Source organism: Cotesia typhae, unplaced genomic scaffold (assembly GCF_013202065.1).
Source record: "Cotesia typhae breed Kobodo isofemale line unplaced genomic scaffold, CoteBio_Ctyphae contig_142, whole genome shotgun sequence".
Taxonomy (NCBI): Eukaryota; Metazoa; Arthropoda; class Insecta; order Hymenoptera; family Braconidae; genus Cotesia; species Cotesia typhae.
In genome coordinates this window covers 82150-101668 of record NW_027423720.1, presented here as the reverse complement: position 1 = coordinate 101668, position 19519 = coordinate 82150, and the positions used below count along the sequence as shown (strand labels likewise).

Genomic DNA, 19519 nt, shown 5'->3' with positions numbered 1-19519 from the left:
GAAAACTTTAGTTAGGGGGACTGTTTTAAGTGATAAATAATAACTATCAGAGAGCTTGATTTTATTCAGTGGTTTCAGCTACAGCAAGTGCTCGGTTACAGCTCTCAGGGAGAAGTGTCATTACAAGGAGTCTCGGTTTTAAGTCCGAGTTTTCCAGTTTCACTTCCTCCCTCACCGGTTCATACCAATACACTTAACATATACATGTCTTCATCTAACGTTTACAGTACGCATACAATAACATATATTCGAATACACACTAATACTTATAACTTTTATATGTAGGTTTACTATATATTAGCTAGGTACCCACACACAGACATACGTGAGGGCTGTCATGCTATCTTATATTATTCTTATACTTTAGATTCTTATATTTGTTAGTTACAATAGTTATTACTTTTGGTGTTTAACTAATTATTTCTACCCTTATTATTTATTATAATATTATTCTTAGTCAGTATTTTACTATTATTATTATAGTATTATAATTGCATGTATTATTGCTTATTAAATATTAACAAAGTTAGATTATAATATTTCTTTATATATTTTTAGTGTTGCGGCTGTGGTCCGACTTGTGCCTTTTGTATCGCATTTGCCCTGTTCCTCACCTTTCTTTAGGCTCTAAGAACAGTGACATGGGGAAACCACAGGAAAAACCCATGTCGATACAAATATATATATATATATATATATATATATATATATATATATATATATATATATATATATATATATTTATATACATCATATTAATATTAATATGAATCTATCATTATTTGTTTATTAATCCATATGAAAACTATTCTTTAGTTAAACTAAAACATTAATATTATTTAATAATTATAAGATATTCTAAAAGTATTGTTTATTTATCTAACAAATGGTCCCAGTGTTGGATGTTTTAAGGCTTTATGCTTTCTATTTCGTATTTATTATATCTTATAATTTATGACCTCTTGAGAATATTTAGCTAAAATAATTTTAACTAGGAAAACCCTTGAGAAATGTTCAACACGTGTTTTCCTTTTTATGAGTTTTTCACAAAGGTCTAGTTGTTAAGTAACACGTGTGCATTTTATTCAAGTACTTTTTATGTTTCTGAGAAGTTTTAGTAAATGGTTTTGTTTATTGTATGTTTTGAGAGAGCGTTTAAACTAAATTTATGAGTTGCAACGGTTTTTCGAGATTTCAAGATAAAAGACTTATTTTATATTTATATTTAAATAGAGTTAAGTAATTTGAATTTAAATTAATTACCGCGTAATGCATCGACAACGACACCTATGATATTTTAGGATATAACAAATTTGTTATGTCGCAATAACTATAATGCTTTGGGTTGCATCTGGCAGGTGACACTACTTGTCAGATAAAACAGAATTTGAATATGTTAATTAGTTACATTTATAATTTAAATTTATATTAATATTTTAAATAGATTTACAATTTCTAGTGGATTTAATATTTGATTTAATTGTTGAGTTTGGTCGTCGAGTGCACACGTGTCTTCGAAAGAGAAACTTTAATGTCAAGAAAATAATACAAAGGAATATTGTATTAGATTCTGAAAAACTGAAAAACCATAAAATCTTTGAGTAAACACAGAACATGTCCTTGCCACATTGACAACGTCAAGTCCTTAAAAGAAAAGCCATAAAAGACACGTGGAAAGTCAACGGTCTCTTGTTCTCTAAAAACAAGGCACTTCAACTGAATTTAACAACAAATAAATAAATAATAACTTATTTATCTACTTTATTTTAAATAACTAAATAACATAGATGAACGAGTATTTAGATGCTACAACATGTGTATATATGTACATATGTATGGATTTAATGTCACAATGGTTTTAGACAAATTTAATTACATATTAGAATAATTAAATAGCAAATGGTATTAAATTGAATTTAGAAATGATTAGCAAATATTTAAGTAAAATCCGCATCTGATATAATTTATTGAGCAGATAATACTTTAAAAGCCTTTTAAAATTATAACACGTTAATTGATTCTAATGAATATATGTTAATTTAAATAATAAATAATAGATGAGGATAATCATTGTTAACAACGATCTGATATTATGTTATTATTACTGTCTGTACCTCGACCAGGTTTTCTGCGGTTTCCCTAGGTCGTTGTGCTGAATTAAAAGCCAGGTAAATACAGGTACATGAATATGTAAGCCGGCCGCAGCCGCAAATAATAAATGTTAAATAGAAATAAGTTTATATAAATACATGTAAGATAGTATATTACGCACTATGTATAAGGGTAGTTCTAGCAATAGTATAAGTGTATACGTGTAACCATAATGGGGAAACGTGAAGCTGAGCAGTCAGAGTTGAGACTTTGTGACTTAACTTCTTCCCAAGAGCTGTAACTATTCACTCCATCTCTCCAATTTCTAAATAAACATCAACATTAAGTTCAATTGAACCCTTATCATTTAAACTCATACCTTGCCACTCAATCTCAATCAGTCAATTTTAAGTATATTTCAATTTAAATTATAAAATAAAATCCCGCGTGACAATAAACAACCCATTTGTCCACGAGGTGTCATCATCAGCAAATCTAGTAACCTCGCAGGACATAACAAATTCCTAGTTCATACACCTATAGTGTGGTTGGTAAGTTAAAACTATGGAGGGTAGAGGTAAGAATCATCTGAGTATATGAAAAAGCTTCCGTCGAACTGTATTAAATTAGGGTGGCGCCACATTAGCATCAGGGTAAATTTTAAAGGGAGCGCCAAATATTATTAGAGTAGGTTTGAGAAATGAACAAGGAAAGAAAAACTTCCGCTAAGTTACCGCGCGCCTTTCAAAATCCGCATAAAGTAGGAAACAACATATGATTTTTTTGCGTATCATTTAACTATTACTTGTGAATATTAAAAAATAAATAAACATTTTAATAAGAAGAAAGAATTATGTTATACAAAGTAAATAAGTAAAGAAATATAATGAAATAAATAAATATTAATCAAGAGCAAAACGAAAATAAAAAAATTTTCCTCTATAAACATTCAATTTCTGCATTTAAAAATTTTTTAGAATAAAACATAGAAACCTTCAATCAATTCACGTATCAAAACATTGTTATTCGCTAAAAAAAATAATTTATTTAAAAATACATAATATAATATAAAAGGCATAATGATGTATATATATAGTTGTCTATAATAAATTAAATGTTAAAAATTATAAAAAAATCACTAGTATTGAGTTTATGACAATAATTTGGCATTTTTCTATTCATTTTAGTTTTAATTTTTGCTGCTTCGTAACGCTTATTCTCTGACTTAGCCAAAAATGGGCGCGCATAACAATTTAAATATCTATAACCTTTGCCGTTAAACTATTTTCATGTTGAAAGCACCCAATTTTTAAAACGATTTCTTTTTTAGTTCCATAGTTATTTCGCTAATTGTTTCAATATTAGACAAGATTTTACTGACAGCTCTTAACACACACCTTTCCAATTGCTTCGTCAAATCAAATAATTGATTACTTGCAAATATTATGTACAAATTTTGTGCGCATTAGGTATAAAAACTATTTCATTGCAAAAATATATGTACAATTTGTATGTATAAATCACCCTAGATGGAACTAAAAACATTAGGAAGTATATAAAATTATTTTATCTTTAGTCTTATTGGATACTGTCCAAAAACTTTCAAATTGCCATGTAAAAATGGAATATTTAACGATTAACATGATCATACTCTAGTATGATATATATATATATATATATATATATATATATATATATATATATATATATATATATATATATATATATATATATATATATGTTGATATAACGATACTTCTCAACAGATTATCAGTAATATTATGTTTGCATACTCTTCGCAAGTACACATATATTAATATTATCCAGCAGGAAATTTTTACAGTGACAATCAATTTTTGATGCACTATGTAGCCATTGCAGTTGTATAAATTGAGAAGTTTGCCTGTTAAATAAATAGATAAAAAAGTTGTTTAATTACATCCAATGAATTGAAAGTCATATAAATTTTGTGATTTCTAGACCTCACTCCATTTTACCGTCATAGAGTATTTGTATGTTGATATTTTTGAAAATGAAAAACCAGTCGAGCATTAAATCAACTTTTCCCATAACCAATTTTGTTAAATAATATTGAATTAAAGGCCAGAGTGTACAATAAGGTACTTGTAAATGATAAAAATTAGTAAAGATCTACTTTATATGTCAGATAAATTCAATACGTATATAGTATCAAAACTTATTACTGGAATGTGAAAATTTATTATTTTATTATATACACCTCCATCTAACATTTATAAACCCTTTGTTGTCGTCCTTCGTTAAATTATGTGAGCATTATAACTGCTTAAACATAGAATTTATAGTAGAAGTGATAAACGTAAAATTAGAAACGATTCCAATTGTTAAATTAATAAATGTTAACCTAACAAATCTTGAACAATAGTAAGAATGAAATGCTGCTTCTAGCCTCAAACAATTGTATTTTACAAAACTTACCATTTGTTTTAAACGTTTGCACTGTTTAACCAGATTTGAAGCACGGCTTTTTTTTAGCAGTCGTTGTTTCCAAATTCATTGAAGTCGACTTTTGACTCTGTAATCGATTCCGTAAGATTCGACAAGATTTACATCTCGGATTAGCTTGGTTTCTTTTATAAATGTCATCACCAACTATCACATTTTTACAAAGTTTTGAATACCTGAAAATTAATGTAAATATATTAATTCAATTCGTATAAATTCTGTCCTCAGTAGTTCATACATTCACTTATCAAAAAACAAGCAATCTTTACTTAGTACTGTCAATCTGAGTACCAACGCATATAGGCCACCTTTCCACTGATTTTAAGTAGTTATAGACACAACTTAATGAATGCAATTTTTCGTTTAGAGGTAGTTCTTCATTGTTAAGAAAAATAACCTGAAATAAAATAATAATCAATGATTGTTTTAAAAAATAGATGTATCTACTCGAACATTAATTAATACATACAGTAATAGATGTATCCTTGTTTAAGCGTAACCGAATTTTGATCTGCTGAGTTGTTGGGTCCATTCGCATTAATACCAATCCATTGGGCTTGGGTATATACAGCCAAAACGGCGGTAATTTTGGAGCTTCGATTACTTGCAGATTATAGGAATCCTTAGATGCGTCTTGACTGAGAGGTGGTTCTATTAAGTCTTGTTCACTTTGAACAACAGCACCTATTGGATTATTAGGAAAATCTTCATCTTCTAATATTTCCGTGGCTAGATGTTATTTTTGTGCACTTGAAACAGCTCTTCGTCTCCAGAGTTATTTAAATGTAAGCTTGGCTTTTCCAGTTCATCTACAGTACTTGTTAGAAGCTCATGTTCAAGTATCGCAATAAACTGATGCTGGATCGTTGGTAAAGCTTCTTCTTTAAGTATTTTTTTTCCTAAAGGCATAATCTTGAGCTCTCCTTTTATGTACAGTTTCTCGTACATTTTTATTTGTTCCTCTTTAAAATGGAGATGACAGATGTAATCAGTAGCCTTTAATTCAATACCCAACGAAATTTTCCAATTTTGCAATCTCGCCGGTGTCTGTGAAATTAGATAAATAAAAACTTAATATGCCTTCGTTGACTAAAAAAATTATAGAAATGAGCAATGGTTTATAAAGTAAATTTTTCATAATAAATTGATTTACATACTGTTGGTTGGAAATACGAAATAGACTGAGGCGAACCATTTTTTTATTTTGGAGTTACGCCCACTTGGACAACTTTTCACAACACAAATTTTACCCATAACTGTTTTGGTATTCACGTACTTTTTATAAAATTAAATGTTAATAAACCAATAAGCGTACTATTCACAGTTTACGAAATAAAATCACTTTAGGTTTACGTTCCCTTATAATATTTTTTAAGGTTATATTTACTATAATATTCTGTACTACGTAAGTTGTTGAAATTTTAAATAATTGACTACTCTAGTCGACAATGATTTTACATTTTTCAACTCGGCATACTTCAATTCATCTAAAATTGCTACATTCATACCATACCCTTTATGTAAACCAGCGCGATTGTGGAAGAATTTTGAACTGTTATTTATAGCATACAGCTGGACACTTTTTCAACTTTTCTCCCATATGAGATGATTCTCCTTACCTCTACCCTCCATAGTTAAAACAAACGTACGTAAATATATGCGTCAAAATTTGTAAATCTATTTATTGTGATGTTAAATTAAAAATAACCAAAAAATCACGAAATAATTTCCGTTGAATAATTATGAAAGATTAAATTGTTTAAAATTAAAATAATTTAGTTTCTTACTGAACATATTAAACAACTTATGAAACAAATAAGTATAAGTAAAACAAAATGACTCGCAAGTGCGTTTTATGCAAAGAAACAAATTACAAAATTCCTACAGCTTTTTTTCCGCTCCTAAAGATGCAGAAACTCGGAAAAAATGGCAAGAAGCTATTGGGGTTAAAGATTACGTTGTAAATGATGAAACATTTGTATGCAGTAGACATTTTACTCCAGGAGATATAATCACTCACTGGGTTAGCGGTGTACCACCTCATGTAGTAACAGTAAGTATCCACTGAAAAAATTAATTTTTATATTTATCGTAATTATTAGTATATCTTTATTTATTACTAGTATACATAAATTCAATGATTATCAGATAATTAATACAAACTTAATTTATAGATCAAATATAAAAAATGCCGACTACGTCCTGGTGCAGTACCGAGTGTCAATTGTGACATTGACAACATGCAACTTGAAACAGACGATGACTATGAAGTATTTCAGGTAAATCGTACCTGGGGAAATGATGAGAGAGTAACTTTTATGGATGGAAAAGATCAAGTATTTCTTATTCCTCAGGCTGATCTTATAACGTATTCCAATTCTGAAATTCAAAATAACTCATCTGAAAAAACAAAAGAAGATGATAATGAGTTAGTTTACATTACACAAACAATTGATGAAGCTAATTCAACTCTTGAAGAGCACGGTGATATGATTGTAGTCGCCGATGATCAAATGCAAGATTTAAGAACGCTTGAAGTTGATGAATCATATACGGTACGTGATTCTGATAATACTATTTACTTGAAAGCTAATGATAACTCTCAGATAGTTTACATTGAAGAAGTTAATTATCCTGAAGAAAATGGAGAAAAAAATGAAAAAGATAAAACCAATGAGTCTGCTAGTAATGAAGTTAAAGATTATGAATCTCAAGATGAAGAATCATTAAAAGAATCAGTTGATTGGAATTCTATTGACACTGAAAAAGGATCAAATGATGCCAGTGAAGAGAGAACACATAGAAATTATGACGACATGGCAATGGATGTTTTAGATCCTTTAGATGAAGAGCCAATGTTATTTGAAGACCTTCTTGATGTTTACAATGAAGTTCGTTTACCAAGAGGCTGGTCGACAATGGTAATTTCTGCGGGTAGAGCAACAACTGTTATTTATGCTCGTATGAATATGACTCAAACAGGTGTACCTTATGTTCAGAAACAAGTTTTTGAAGAGTGACATGAATTTCCAGTGCTCAGCTGCTGGAAAACAACTTAATCCTTTGGATCATAATTTATTTTCAGATGGTAGAAGTTTTGTAGTTCGTGGATTGCGCGACGTTGAAGAATTTATAGAAGAGTTTGATCAACGTGTAATATGTGATGGTTTAGAGAAAATGTCATCTCTTGACGTCGATAATGTATTAATGTATCGTCAAGATGTTAAATGGCGTCACAATGACTGCTCTATTCTCATAAAAGGTAATGGTACTCGTTGTTCAAAGTGTACTTCGTTGAGCTTACCCTCTGTTCGTCGTAAACTAAAAAAGCCATTCCAGCTTAGTAGTGATGATATAGAAAAAGTGCAGAGCTTGTGAAAAAGATCAGACAATTTATGAATTGCACAAACTTCTTTCCAAAATGACTAAACGCAATGAAAAATACGAGGCTATGAAAGATGATCCTCAAACATTCATTAAGATGATTGAGACATTGAATATTTCAGAAGTTCAAAAGTTAATGATAAAAGAATCTTTAAACGCAGCTTCAAATAATGATAATGTCAATTTTACCCAAACTTGGGTATTTCTTGCACTTGTTATTTACATTGAATCACCTCGAATGTATAGATTTCTTTTAGAAAATCAATACATGAATTTACCAAGCATTCAAGTTATGCGGCGATACCTTCATCAAATAAAAACTGATGCGCAATTTTATAAATTATTTCAACAAACTGTGGAGCCTTTTCAAACCAAGCTTGAGGATAAAGAAATAACGTGAGTAATCTATCAAATAAGGAGAAATATTATGAAAATAATTAAGTATAATTTTTTTTAATCCTTAACTTCAATGTGAGATATGTATTTCGTAAAAAAAAAAAAATGAAAATTATTTTTTAAAATAAAGTGAAAATGTTTTTAGAAAATAAAGGATATGATGTAAAATAAATGATTGTTCAATTTTATTTAGTACTTTTATTATAAGAAAATTACAGAGATGCTGCTGACAATTTAATGCATATTAGTCCATTGGAAGGAATTAAGAGATGGTCATTTAGAGATTAAAAAAGTATATTGAAGTATCAAGTTTTTAATTTCTTATCGAAAAATTTTGTAAATCACTATATATAAAAAAAAAAAAAAAAAAGTTAAAGGACGTAATAAAAAAATCGATACGTTTTAAATTATAACGTTTCTCTCACAAAATATATGAAATATTATTCAAATTATTTTTTGACTTTTAAATACTGATGTAACTTCGGGTTTTTTACTAATTTAAATCATAATTTTTATAAAAATTAAGTTAGTAGATACTTAATAATTTTAAGAGTTTTTTTAACAAATAATTATGGCAAAAAAAATTTACATATAGAATTTAAAAAAAAAAATAAAAAAATTATCTAGTGATTGCTAACTTTAATGTCATAATTTTTTTATTACTTGATTTATAACTAAGGTAAAAGTTCCAGTTATTGACACTGGCCTAGTTGTTTGACACTTGCAATTTTAGATGACATTAAAGTTAGCTGTCACTTGACAATTTTTTAATTTTCTTTAACAAAAAATTTGTTCTAAAAATTCTTTTAAGAAATTGCATTTTTAATTTATTAAAATTTCTACAAGTCTATTTTTTTAATAATTTATTTGTCAAAAAAATTAAAACAATTGTCAAGTGACAGCTAAATTTAATGACATGATTTTATTCTAATTAAAAAAATTAAATGTTCTCAAAAAATCAATTATCTTAAAATTTATAATTCAAAAATTACATTTATTAATTTATTAGAGCTGATTTATTTTTTTAAATTAAAACAAAATTACAAGTGTCAACAACTGGGTCTTCTACCTTAATCTTGTAAGAAAAAGTAAGAAGATTTGAAAATTTTAATGACCTGCAGTCTGTCGGTTAAATTATTAAGCCAATATACAGTAAGTGTATCTATGTATGTATGTATAGTAGAAGTCAATGTGTTGAAATCTCATGTTCTGCGATTCTGCCTCTGTCAGAGATCTTGATAAATCCATATAAGGTATTAGTTAATAAAATTCCACATCAGTCTAAATTCATTATACAGTTTTTGTTTTTTGACATAAAAAATGGATGCTTTAATCCAACAAAAAGTATTGGAGGTAGCAAATCAGGTGGAAAAGCAATTAGATGCTGAATTAGAACAGCTAGAAAGACTTGATAGTGATGATCTGGAAAAATTGAGAGAAAAAAGGTTAAAAGAGCTAAAGCAAATTCATCATCAAAAACAAACGTGGATTGCGGCAGTAAGTTTTAATTCTTTATCCGATAAAGATCTAGGTTTTTAGATCGACACTTTATTCTTAGCTTAAATTGTTTCATATCAATAATTTTTTAGGGTCATGGAGAATATAATGAAATCTACAACGAAAAGGAATTTTTGAAGTATCCAAAATCACAGAATATTGTATGTTTATTTTACAAAGATGATTCACCTAGATGTAAAATAGTGGATGAACACTTTAAAGGATTGGCTAAAAAACATGTAGAAGCACGCTTTTGTAAACTAAATGTTGAACGGGCTCCATTCTTGACAGGTAATTTAGCATTATTCATTTTTCATTACTTCTCTGTTAAAGTTTAAAATTATTTACAGCTTTTCTCTTTTATTAAGGGGCACACCTAGTGTGACAGCCTAAAAAAGGCGATTTTGGAAATTAAAAAAACTACAGTATCAATTGTTTTAAAATTTTAAGGGTATACTTATTTATATTTTAAGAATACACAGTAAAATTTTTAAGAAAAAATTAAATATTTTTCGAGTTACACGCGATTTCCCACGGCGCTAAAAAAGAAAGATCCACTGCTGCTGTGATTTTAGCCTTTTCCGTAGATGAAACAAAAAAATTGTCGTTAAGCTAGAAGATATTGTCCGTACAATGACCTTGTACCTACTGCCGAAAAAAATATCAAAAATTGATGATATTGAAATTGAGAGACATCTGATCATTTCTAGAATTTTTTTAACAAACAAATTATGGCAAGAAAATTTTATTTAAAAATTTCATCTTTAGAAGCTCTGAAAAATTATAAATGAGATTTTTATAAATAATTTTCTATGCCTTGTTTATTTTTCAAGAAAAATCAAAAAATTGTCAAGTGTCTACTAACTTCAACCTCATAAAAATTGACAAAATGGCGGCGTTTAAAAAAAAAAAAGTTGAATTTTACCGAAAATTTTGGTCGTTTTTGGCCTGTCAAAATTCGATTTTTGGTCAAATTAAAAAACTGGTGGGTCATTGTATAAGGAGAACTATATACAAAATATACAGAAAAAAATTTGATAGTATTCGGATCATTTGTCTCCGAGTAATCACAGTAGCAAATTCAAAAATGCTGTTTCGAGAAAAACGCGTTTAAAGATCAAATGATCCTATTCTAACTGCCGAACAGCTACTCTTTAAATGGCTGTAACTTAAAAACTATTTAAGATATCGATTAAAAATTTTAGTATGTTATTTTTAAGGTATAAAAATTAAATTTTCAAAATTTCACACTAGGTGTACCCTTAAAAATTTTTCAACCTAATATTGACAACAATAAATAATTTAATAACAATTTTTACGTAGCGTATCATTGAACAATATTTTGTACTTAAAAATGAACTATTAATCAAAAATTATATTTCTATAAACAAAATGCTTTTAGTTTGATACAATTTAATTTTTTATTTCAGAACGATTGAAAATCAGGGTTATTCCAACAATCGCTATTGTTAAAGATAGTAAAACTGTAGATTTTATAATCGGTTTTACTGATTTAGGAAACTGCGATGATTTTTCAACAGAAATGCTAGAGTGGCGCATCGCTCATTCCGCCGCAATTTCCTACAATGGAGATTTATTACATCCTCCAGAAAAGGAGTGAAGAAAAAAATAACACACTTGAAAAAACCCAAAACCATCCGAAGTAAATATGACTCCGATGATAGTGATGCTGATGAAATTTGAATCTAAAATGTTCATTTGAAATTTAGTAACTTTTTGTTTTTCCAAATTTTTATATTATTCATATTTCCAAATTTCGGCTAATTATAATTAGAAATATATATTTTTTCAATAATTAAAGCACTTAGTCTTAGAAAATGTTTGGTATTAAAATTTTTGTACAATAACTCGATAAAATTGCAATATTTGAGTTTTTAACGCCAGAAATTTTTATGTTTAATAACTATAACTGCACTGAAAATATATTCTAGCTTGCTAAGATTTATAGATATCCATTTTTCACTAACATTGTGATTTTTATACTTTTGTATTTTTATTATTACACAATGAACTGATTACAATCGTATGTTCCGAAAAGACTAATCAAAAGCTGTCATTTTTCTTTTTAATTAAATTTCAATCAAAATGATGGAGAAAAACGATTAAAAATTTTTTTCTCATTAATGTAACTTTTTTTTTTTTCACTGAAAGCTTAAAATTATTTAAAAATAAATGTAACAAAAAATTATTTATGAACACGGTGTAACATCTAAAGATTATAAATTATTTTAGAGAAGAATAATTTTGTTTTATGAATTTTCGAATGAAGTTTATTAATAATAATTATTATAAAATAAATATATCACAAATGTCAAAATGTAAATTTGTTATTTATATCATTATTTTACAATTCGACGTTTGATTGTAAGACTGCTACCATCAATTTTAAATACAATTAATGGAATGTATAAACCAAATCACAAAGATTAAAAATCAGGAAGAAATATATTCATGTATCCTTCAATCATTGCAACTCATTAAAATAATATGATACTGAAATTAGCAGACGAGAATTTTTTTGATTTTTCTTGAAAAATAAATAGGATACAGAAAACTGTTTTTAAAAATGGCATTTATAATTTTTAGAGTTTCTAAAAATGGAATTTTAAAATAATTTTTCCTTGTCAGGTTTGCTAAAAAAATCTAAAAATTGTTAAAAGTCTCTCAATTTCAGTATCATAAAATAATAAATTTTATTTTTTTCTTGTATTTAAAAATGTCTTTATTTATTGAATTTGTAGTACATGATGCGTAAGTTACATGAGAATAGCTTAAAAATACTTGTTTCTCTCCGTAGATTCTAACAAATGTTTGTTTTATTAAAATACTAGCTTTTACCCGCGGCTTTGCTCTCGTTGAAGTCCTTAGATAAATATCAAAGACCATTACATTTCAATAGAACTGAATCAATGTGATTCTCATTTTTTGACAAACAATTTTTTTCTTTTGTAAAAATAATTTTTAAGTATCCTATGTTACTTTTAATACCTCTAAGAATATGTGTACAAAGTTACATGATGATCAGTTGAGTAGTTTTCGGGTGAAAGCTTAACAAACAAACTTACGTTCACATTTATAATATTAGTAGGGATGTTTTTGTATTTTTGATGGTTTGTACTTGGATTTGTGGGAAGAATTTTAAAAACCACTTGAATTTTTAATCATAAAAATTAACTTAGCAGATAGTTGATAATTTTAAAATTTTTGTAACAAATAAATTATAGCAAAAAAATTGACATTTAAAAATTTAAAAAAACTAAAAATGCAATTTTTTAAAAATAATTTTTTGGAGCAAATTTATTTGTTAAAAAAATTAAAAAATTGTCAAGTGACAGCTAACTTTAATGTCATTTTTAATCAATTAATAGAGTCATTTAAATAGGTCTCACGTGATAATGAATCTCTATGATACTAAAGTTGGCAGGCATTAAAAATTGTTATAAAATTTTATAATAATGCAATTATTAAAAAAATTAATTAAAAAGTTTCACATGTGAAAATCAATAAAAATTACAAGTGAAAATTTTTAGAAGCATTTTTTTATTATAATTGATTTCTTATTAAAATTTTTAAAATTGACAGCTGACAGCTAACTTCAGCATTGAATTTCTCAGTGTCCATTAGGTGGCGTGAATTATACTACGAGATGTTACGCTAATACGGGTAACTCTCACACATTGACAAATAGAATCACAATAATAAAAATCAAGTAGAATTTCTGTAATTTTTGTAAATATACATCAATTTTTACCAAAGTAATTATCAATTATTGTAATTATTGTTTTACTACAGAACAACTGGTATTTGCATCGTTGCTTTTCTATTTTAAATTCATTTCAACTAAACGCTTTTATTTTATGTGTTAAATTTCGAACTCGCCCTTAAAAGTTGATAAGTCTCATGATGAATAATGGTAATAATAATAATAACAACAATCGACAATTGAAGAGCTTTATTTACTTGATCGTGTAGTGTATATTTATAATACTGTCATTTTTCTTGTATTATTTTATTTAATTTAACTAAACGAATAAAAAATCATGTTTAATTCAACTCAAGAGCCTGACATTCCTGCAGCTCTGGCATTGCTTAATCATTTAAGCAATGATGAACTCAAAGAAATACTTAACAATGAAGGAAAATTTGAAGAAGTTGTCAAAGACATTAAACAGGTAATTTTATAAAGCCATTGATTGATAAATACGTGAGCGTTAATAATATCTAAAAACGTAATTCAAAAACGTATTTCAGTTTAAAGACCTGGAAACAGAAAAAGAAATGCTAATGGCCAGTAATCGTTCACTTGCTGAATTTAATTTGGCAAAACAACCTGAATTGGAAGAGAGTAAAAAAATACTCTTAGAACTTGGAGAGAAAGGCAATGCTTTATGCTTAAACATACAAAGAATTATGAACGATATAAGTATGTATTTATTTAGACTATATTAAATAAATTTATCCTTGTTTAATAAAATAATCGAATTTTTCAGAGAGCAAGTCGGATTGTCTGTCAATTGATACGGCAATGGAACTTTTGCAATCTTCAGCTACAGAAATAGAAGAAGAATCTGAGGTAATATATTATATGTTATATCTAAACGTCATAATTACAAAATAAGACCAACAATAAATATTATTTTTTGCAGAAACACGCTGAAAATTTTCTTGCTGGAAATTTGGATGTTGATGAATTTTTAGAGCAGTTCCTTGTTAAACGTAAACTGATGCATTTACGCAAAGTTAAAATTGATAAAATGAAAGAATTGAGAAAAAAATCAAAGTTTCCTAAAAGTGGGTCAAACTACCCACAAGGTCGCAATTTTTCTGATACAGGTGTTCCATATCCTACAGGTCCTGTATCAATGCCAATGCCAGTGACATCATGTTTTCGACCCTATTAAATTAAAAACTTTATTTGTATAATTTTTATTCAACTAATTTAAAACTTTATATTCAATAATATTTATTTAAGCTATGATACTTTCCATTTACATTTATCTTATCTTCTTTACTATCTACATAAATAATAATTCAATACACCAATAAGTTACTATGAAGTTGTAGACTTATATCATTGGTCCAGCCAATGATCTTTATTTCCATCACGTTGAATCCGAAGGTTTTTTTGAACTATCATCACTGCTTATATTCTTGTTGTTAACAAAATCTTGAGGTATTGTGTCATCAGTAGATGGTAATAACAGACCAAAAATTAGGAATGAAAATGTTGTTATGAAAAAACAAATTAGAAACGCAGTTTCTGTACTGTGAAATTGAAGTTTCAATCCGTTCTTCTTTTGATTGTCTGTACCTTCGCCAATATTCTTTGTTTTTACGAGATTTTTCAAAAATTTCTCCGTAATGTGCTTTTGTCCATGCATCAAAGTTATAAATCGGAGTACCATCGTGTTGAACTCTGTGACGCAATATTTCTACATGAGCGCGATGAGCTTCCTTTGTAAAATCTGCTGGCTTCATATTCTCACGCTTCTGGTAACTAGGTGATCGAACTTGAATAGTTCTATCATATTGTTTACGTTTTCGTAATTTCCTAAAATTTCATAGGCTTCTGCCACATCACGAAATTTTATTGGAGCTTCTTCAGATTTATTTACATCTGGATGATACTGTTTTGATAATTTATAATATGCTTTTTTTATTTCACCTTGAGTAGCTTTTGAATTTATTTCTAAACTTTCGTAATGATTTCTGCCCTTTGAACTAAATTGTCTTTTTTCATAAAATTTAAACAACCACCTTCTTATGAAGATGTGAGCCATTTTTGCAGCCAGTCTGATTTACACTTATGTTATTATTGGGATAAATTTTAATATAAATTTATCCTTAGCAATAATAATTATAATCATGTTACCTTGTTTTTATAAAAATTAAAAAATTTTTAATGTTGAATTTATTAATCGTAGAACAAATAACTTATTACAACATTTATTTGTTATTGAAAACATTAAAAAGTTTATTTATAATTAGAAAAGTTATTCATGTATATGTATTGGTTTGTACTCTCAAAAAAAAAAACAACATTGAAAAACTGACGGATAGAGAATTAACCTACACTTTTTGGAGTGTATTTTCATGCTAGTGCAATTGCATATTTTTTGTTTATTCCACTAGATCGCAGCGGTAGTATTGAGCGCCATTTTTTATATGACACTGAAGTTAGCAGACGTTAAAAATTATTTTAAAATTTTATAATAATGAAATTATTATAAAAAAAAATTTAATTAAAAAATTCCACATGTAAAAATTAATAAAAATTACAAATGAAAATTTTTAGAGGCATTTTATTATTGTAAATTTGTTATAAAAATGATTTGTTATAAAAAAAAATTTTTAAATTGACAGCTGACGACTAACTACAGTATTATAAATATGGAGAGTAGGGATACCTTTATGAAAATTAATTTAGCAGATATTTGATCATTCTTAGAACTTTTGTTAACAAATAAATTGTGGCAAAAAAATAAGAAACAAAAATTGACATTTAGAAATTTTAAAAACAAAAAAATGCAATTTATTTGAAATAATTTTTTTACTTAATTTAATTGTTAAATAAAATTAAAAACTAATCAGGTGACAGCTAACTTTTATGTCATGGTACTTTTACCCCCTATACACTGAAGTTAACTAACATTTAAAATTTATAGCAATAAAGTTTGTAGCAAAGAAATTATTATGAAAAAAATTCCACATGTGAAATTAAAAAAAAAAAATTTAATTGATTGTTATAAAAATTAAAAAAAAAATTGACAGGTCAGCTGACTTCAGTATCAAATTTTTTAATCTTTTACGTCTCATTTCAAACCGCAATGTAACCAACTATAAAATTACTTAAAAATTGAAAATCAACCATTATTAGAAATTATTTATTTAAACTCGTAATATTAAAAACCATTTATTAGCACATGAAAAAAATATTGTTTGCTTGAAGAGAATTAATATTTATTTTATAACATTTTAAAAGATTACTGTTTCACCTGGTTTTAGTTTGACATAAATAATTTCTAAATTTAAAAAAATTAAAACATTTGTGTTTGTTTTCCTCAAAATAGTCTACTGCAATTCATATGTCAATCAAAAAAAAAAAAAAAAAAATTGGCGAACTGTAAAAACAAATTTTAATTAAAAAACAAAAAAAAACATGTCTGATAAAATGACTTCAAAGGTAAGACGCAATATTAAATAGTTGAATTAAATTAAAAATAAAGTATTAATTTCAATTTATTAATTATTTCAGATTGAATTCGCCGTAAACATGACTTGCGAAAAATGTGTCAATGCAATAAAAAATTGTCTTAGCAATGACAAGGATATCATCAAATTAGATGTTTCTCTTGATAGAGGAACTGTTTTGGTAGAGACAAAACTTCCTTATACAGTAATACAAGAAAAGATTGAAAGCTTGGGTAAACGAGCTGTATTGAAAGGGTTTGGAGGTGGGCTTATTTATGGACAAAAACAAAATAAACTTTGTCAAAATAATAAGTATTATAATTATTAATTACTAATTACAGACGGCTCGAGCGCAGTATCTATGATCGGTGGAACTTCTGGTTTTAGTAGAAATCTCAACACTCAAGGAGTTATAAGATTTATTGAAACCGAAAAAGGATGCTTGGTTGATGGTACAATCGATGGATTAAGTCCTGGAGCACATGGATTACACATTCATGAATGCGGTGATATCTCTAATGGCTGCGAATCAGTAGGTTCACATTTAAATCCTTACAACTGCAGTCATGGAGGTCCTCAAGACGATATTTCTAATAAAGTAATTACTTATCAATTTTAAATTGCTGTTGATGTTAAGAATAAATAAATATAATTTTTTCGACTCGTTTTTTAGCATATGGGAGATCTTGGAAATATAATTGCAGACAAAGCTGGACGAGCATTGTTTAGATTTCAAAATAATGATATAAAGGTTTCGGATATCATTGGAAGATCTCTTGTTGTTACTGAAAATGAAGATGATTTAGGAAAAGGACAAAATTTGAATTCAAAAATTGACGGAAACAGCGGATCTAAGTACTTAGATATGATTAAAACTTTATTATATATAATTTTGACCTTTAAAATTATTTATTAATTATGTAATTACAGGATAGCATGTGGAATAATAGCGAGATCGTGTGGAATATTTGAAAATGTAAAGAAAATCTGTAGCTGTGATGGAAAAACATTGTGGGATGAACGAGATGAATCGAAAAAGAAGGTATTGAAATTATCTATGTTATAAGTCTAAATGTATGATAAAAAATTATAATAATTGAGGAGTTGGTTTTCAAAAAGGTATCTTTTCATATTTTAAAAGAGCAGTTTTTTGAACTTTTTAATATTAATTACTTCAAGAATTATAAAGATTTCGGAATAAAAATCGAATTGTAGCTTCATAACCGATAGCACTTTGTAGCTAAATTAAAAAAGTTCAATATAAATATTTGTAATTGAAGATAACCAATTTTTTGTCTCGATTAATCAAAAATGAATAGATAACTTTTGAAACTCAACTCCTCAATTGTATTCTAACATTGATGAGTATTTATTTTTTTTAGTACACTCAATTGTTAAACTTCAAAAATATCAACCTCGATGAAAAACGATAATCTTTTTTTATTTTAAATTGTACAAACTATAGAATAGTGGATTAAATGATTTAATTCTTATATGTGATACTTTTGAAAATTATATAAAATAAATTATACAGACAAAAAAAAATTTATTTGTCTTCTCATCTAAAATGTTACTTTTAGGTACAAAAAAAAATCTTCCCAAAGGATTAGCTGATTCCATTTTCCCTTAGAACAAGTTTTACGTCTGTAAAGTTAGCATTGAGACAATCCAACATTCACCGACATCATTAATGATTTCTCGGAATCTAATCAAGTAACAAAATTCTAATTAGAGCAACTAATTCGCAACAAATTTATCATCATACTAATAAATTTTGTAGCTTGAATAATGACAGAGATAATGATGATCAATGCCAGCTTTACAGACGTTCAAGTTCTTTAATTTTTCAGTGCCGATAGGGAAAAAAAAATTATTATTTAATTACTAGCTGACCCGGTGAACTTCGTATCACCTACAAAAATTTTTTTTTTTACAAATTTTGATTTGTGATTTTTAACCTGTAAACTCTAATTTATTTTTGTCAACAATTAACACTGGTCGTATTGTAGACGGTTAAGTTGGTATTAAGTTATTAAATGAAACTTGTTGGTCATTTTAATATGTTTTATGTGTTTTATTTATATAATAAATGTATAACAAATTATAGAGCCTTTGGCGCGTAACCAAACGATCCGGTTCGATTCCCGGTCTGGGCTGTCCGAATTACTTTTTCAGTTACCGAAAATTCCTACTGAGTAAAGGTCCTCCCCTTCCCCCTTTATCCTTTATTTCCCCCAGTTCCCAAAAATTTGTCTTTAATGACAAATTTAGCTATTATATATGGCTTTTATATATATATAAAGATACCCAAAGTATACTTGTACGTATCTTCCTGCATATTGGACAATTTTGCATACTCTTGCGACCTTGAGGCTCAAGCGTAACAATAGCGATTTCGATACAAAATTAACAATTTTTTATTTTTTAAGCTGAAATTTTTTTCAATTCCAAAATT

General features: G+C 27.3%; 6 protein-coding genes across 8 annotated transcripts; 4 read left to right on the top strand and 2 right to left on the bottom strand.

Moving 5' to 3' along the window:
- Positions 1–3896: 3896 nt before the first annotated feature.
- Positions 3897–5923, bottom strand: LOC141537799 (uncharacterized). 3 transcript variants are annotated; one of them, XR_012480974.1, is made up of 5 exons: positions 5733–5923; positions 5045–5622; positions 4814–4972; positions 4549–4751; positions 3897–3994 (listed from the first exon to the last, which is right to left on the bottom strand). XR_012480974.1 is itself a non-coding variant. In XM_074258979.1 (5 exons), the coding sequence occupies exons 2-4, from the start codon at positions 5111–5113 to the stop codon at positions 4574–4576; spliced, it is 375 nt and encodes a 124-aa protein (XP_074115080.1). In that variant the 5' UTR covers positions 5114–5622; positions 5733–5923; the 3' UTR covers positions 3898–3994; positions 4549–4573. The 3 variants fall into 3 exon arrangements, 2 of the variants coding, with proteins under 2 accessions (XP_074115080.1, XP_074115079.1); XM_074258979.1 differs by having other exon boundaries at positions 3898–3994; positions 4845–4972; XM_074258978.1 differs by lacking the exon at positions 3897–3994 and having other exon boundaries at positions 4009–4751; positions 4845–4972.
- Positions 5924–6189: 266 nt separating this feature from the next.
- On the top strand, positions 6190–8086 carry LOC141537724 (uncharacterized). The gene is given in 4 exon segments (XM_074258870.1): positions 6190–6447; positions 6450–6628; positions 6750–7585; positions 7587–8086. Coding segments are annotated over 4 exon segments (1419 nt in total). The 5' UTR covers positions 6190–6410; the 3' UTR covers positions 7954–8086.
- A 1445-nt stretch (positions 8087–9531) lies between these two features.
- On the top strand, positions 9532–11982 carry LOC141537812 (thioredoxin domain-containing protein 9). The gene is given in 4 exon segments (XM_074258990.1): positions 9532–9852; positions 9945–10143; positions 11283–11467; positions 11470–11982. Coding segments are annotated over 4 exon segments (648 nt in total). The 5' UTR covers positions 9532–9675; the 3' UTR covers positions 11557–11982.
- Positions 11983–13640: 1658 nt separating this feature from the next.
- On the top strand, positions 13641–14864 carry Vps37b (vacuolar protein sorting 37B). The gene is made up of 4 exons (XM_074258991.1): positions 13641–14045; positions 14125–14296; positions 14364–14446; positions 14520–14864. The coding sequence occupies exons 1-4, from the start codon at positions 13914–13916 to the stop codon at positions 14772–14774; spliced, it is 642 nt and encodes a 213-aa protein (XP_074115092.1). The 5' UTR covers positions 13641–13913; the 3' UTR covers positions 14775–14864.
- On the bottom strand, positions 14812–16158 carry LOC141537814 (uncharacterized). The gene is given in 2 exon segments (XM_074258992.1): positions 14812–15413; positions 15416–16158. Coding segments are annotated over 2 exon segments (594 nt in total). The 5' UTR covers positions 15654–16158; the 3' UTR covers positions 14812–15057.
- Positions 16159–16769: 611 nt separating this feature from the next.
- Ccs (copper chaperone for superoxide dismutase) lies at positions 16770–18609 on the top strand. The gene is made up of 6 exons (XM_074258989.1): positions 16770–17056; positions 17129–17327; positions 17406–17662; positions 17738–17919; positions 17995–18106; positions 18447–18609. The coding sequence occupies exons 1-6, from the start codon at positions 17033–17035 to the stop codon at positions 18495–18497; spliced, it is 825 nt and encodes a 274-aa protein (XP_074115090.1). The 5' UTR covers positions 16770–17032; the 3' UTR covers positions 18498–18609.
- The last annotated feature ends 910 nt before the right edge of the window (positions 18610–19519 follow it).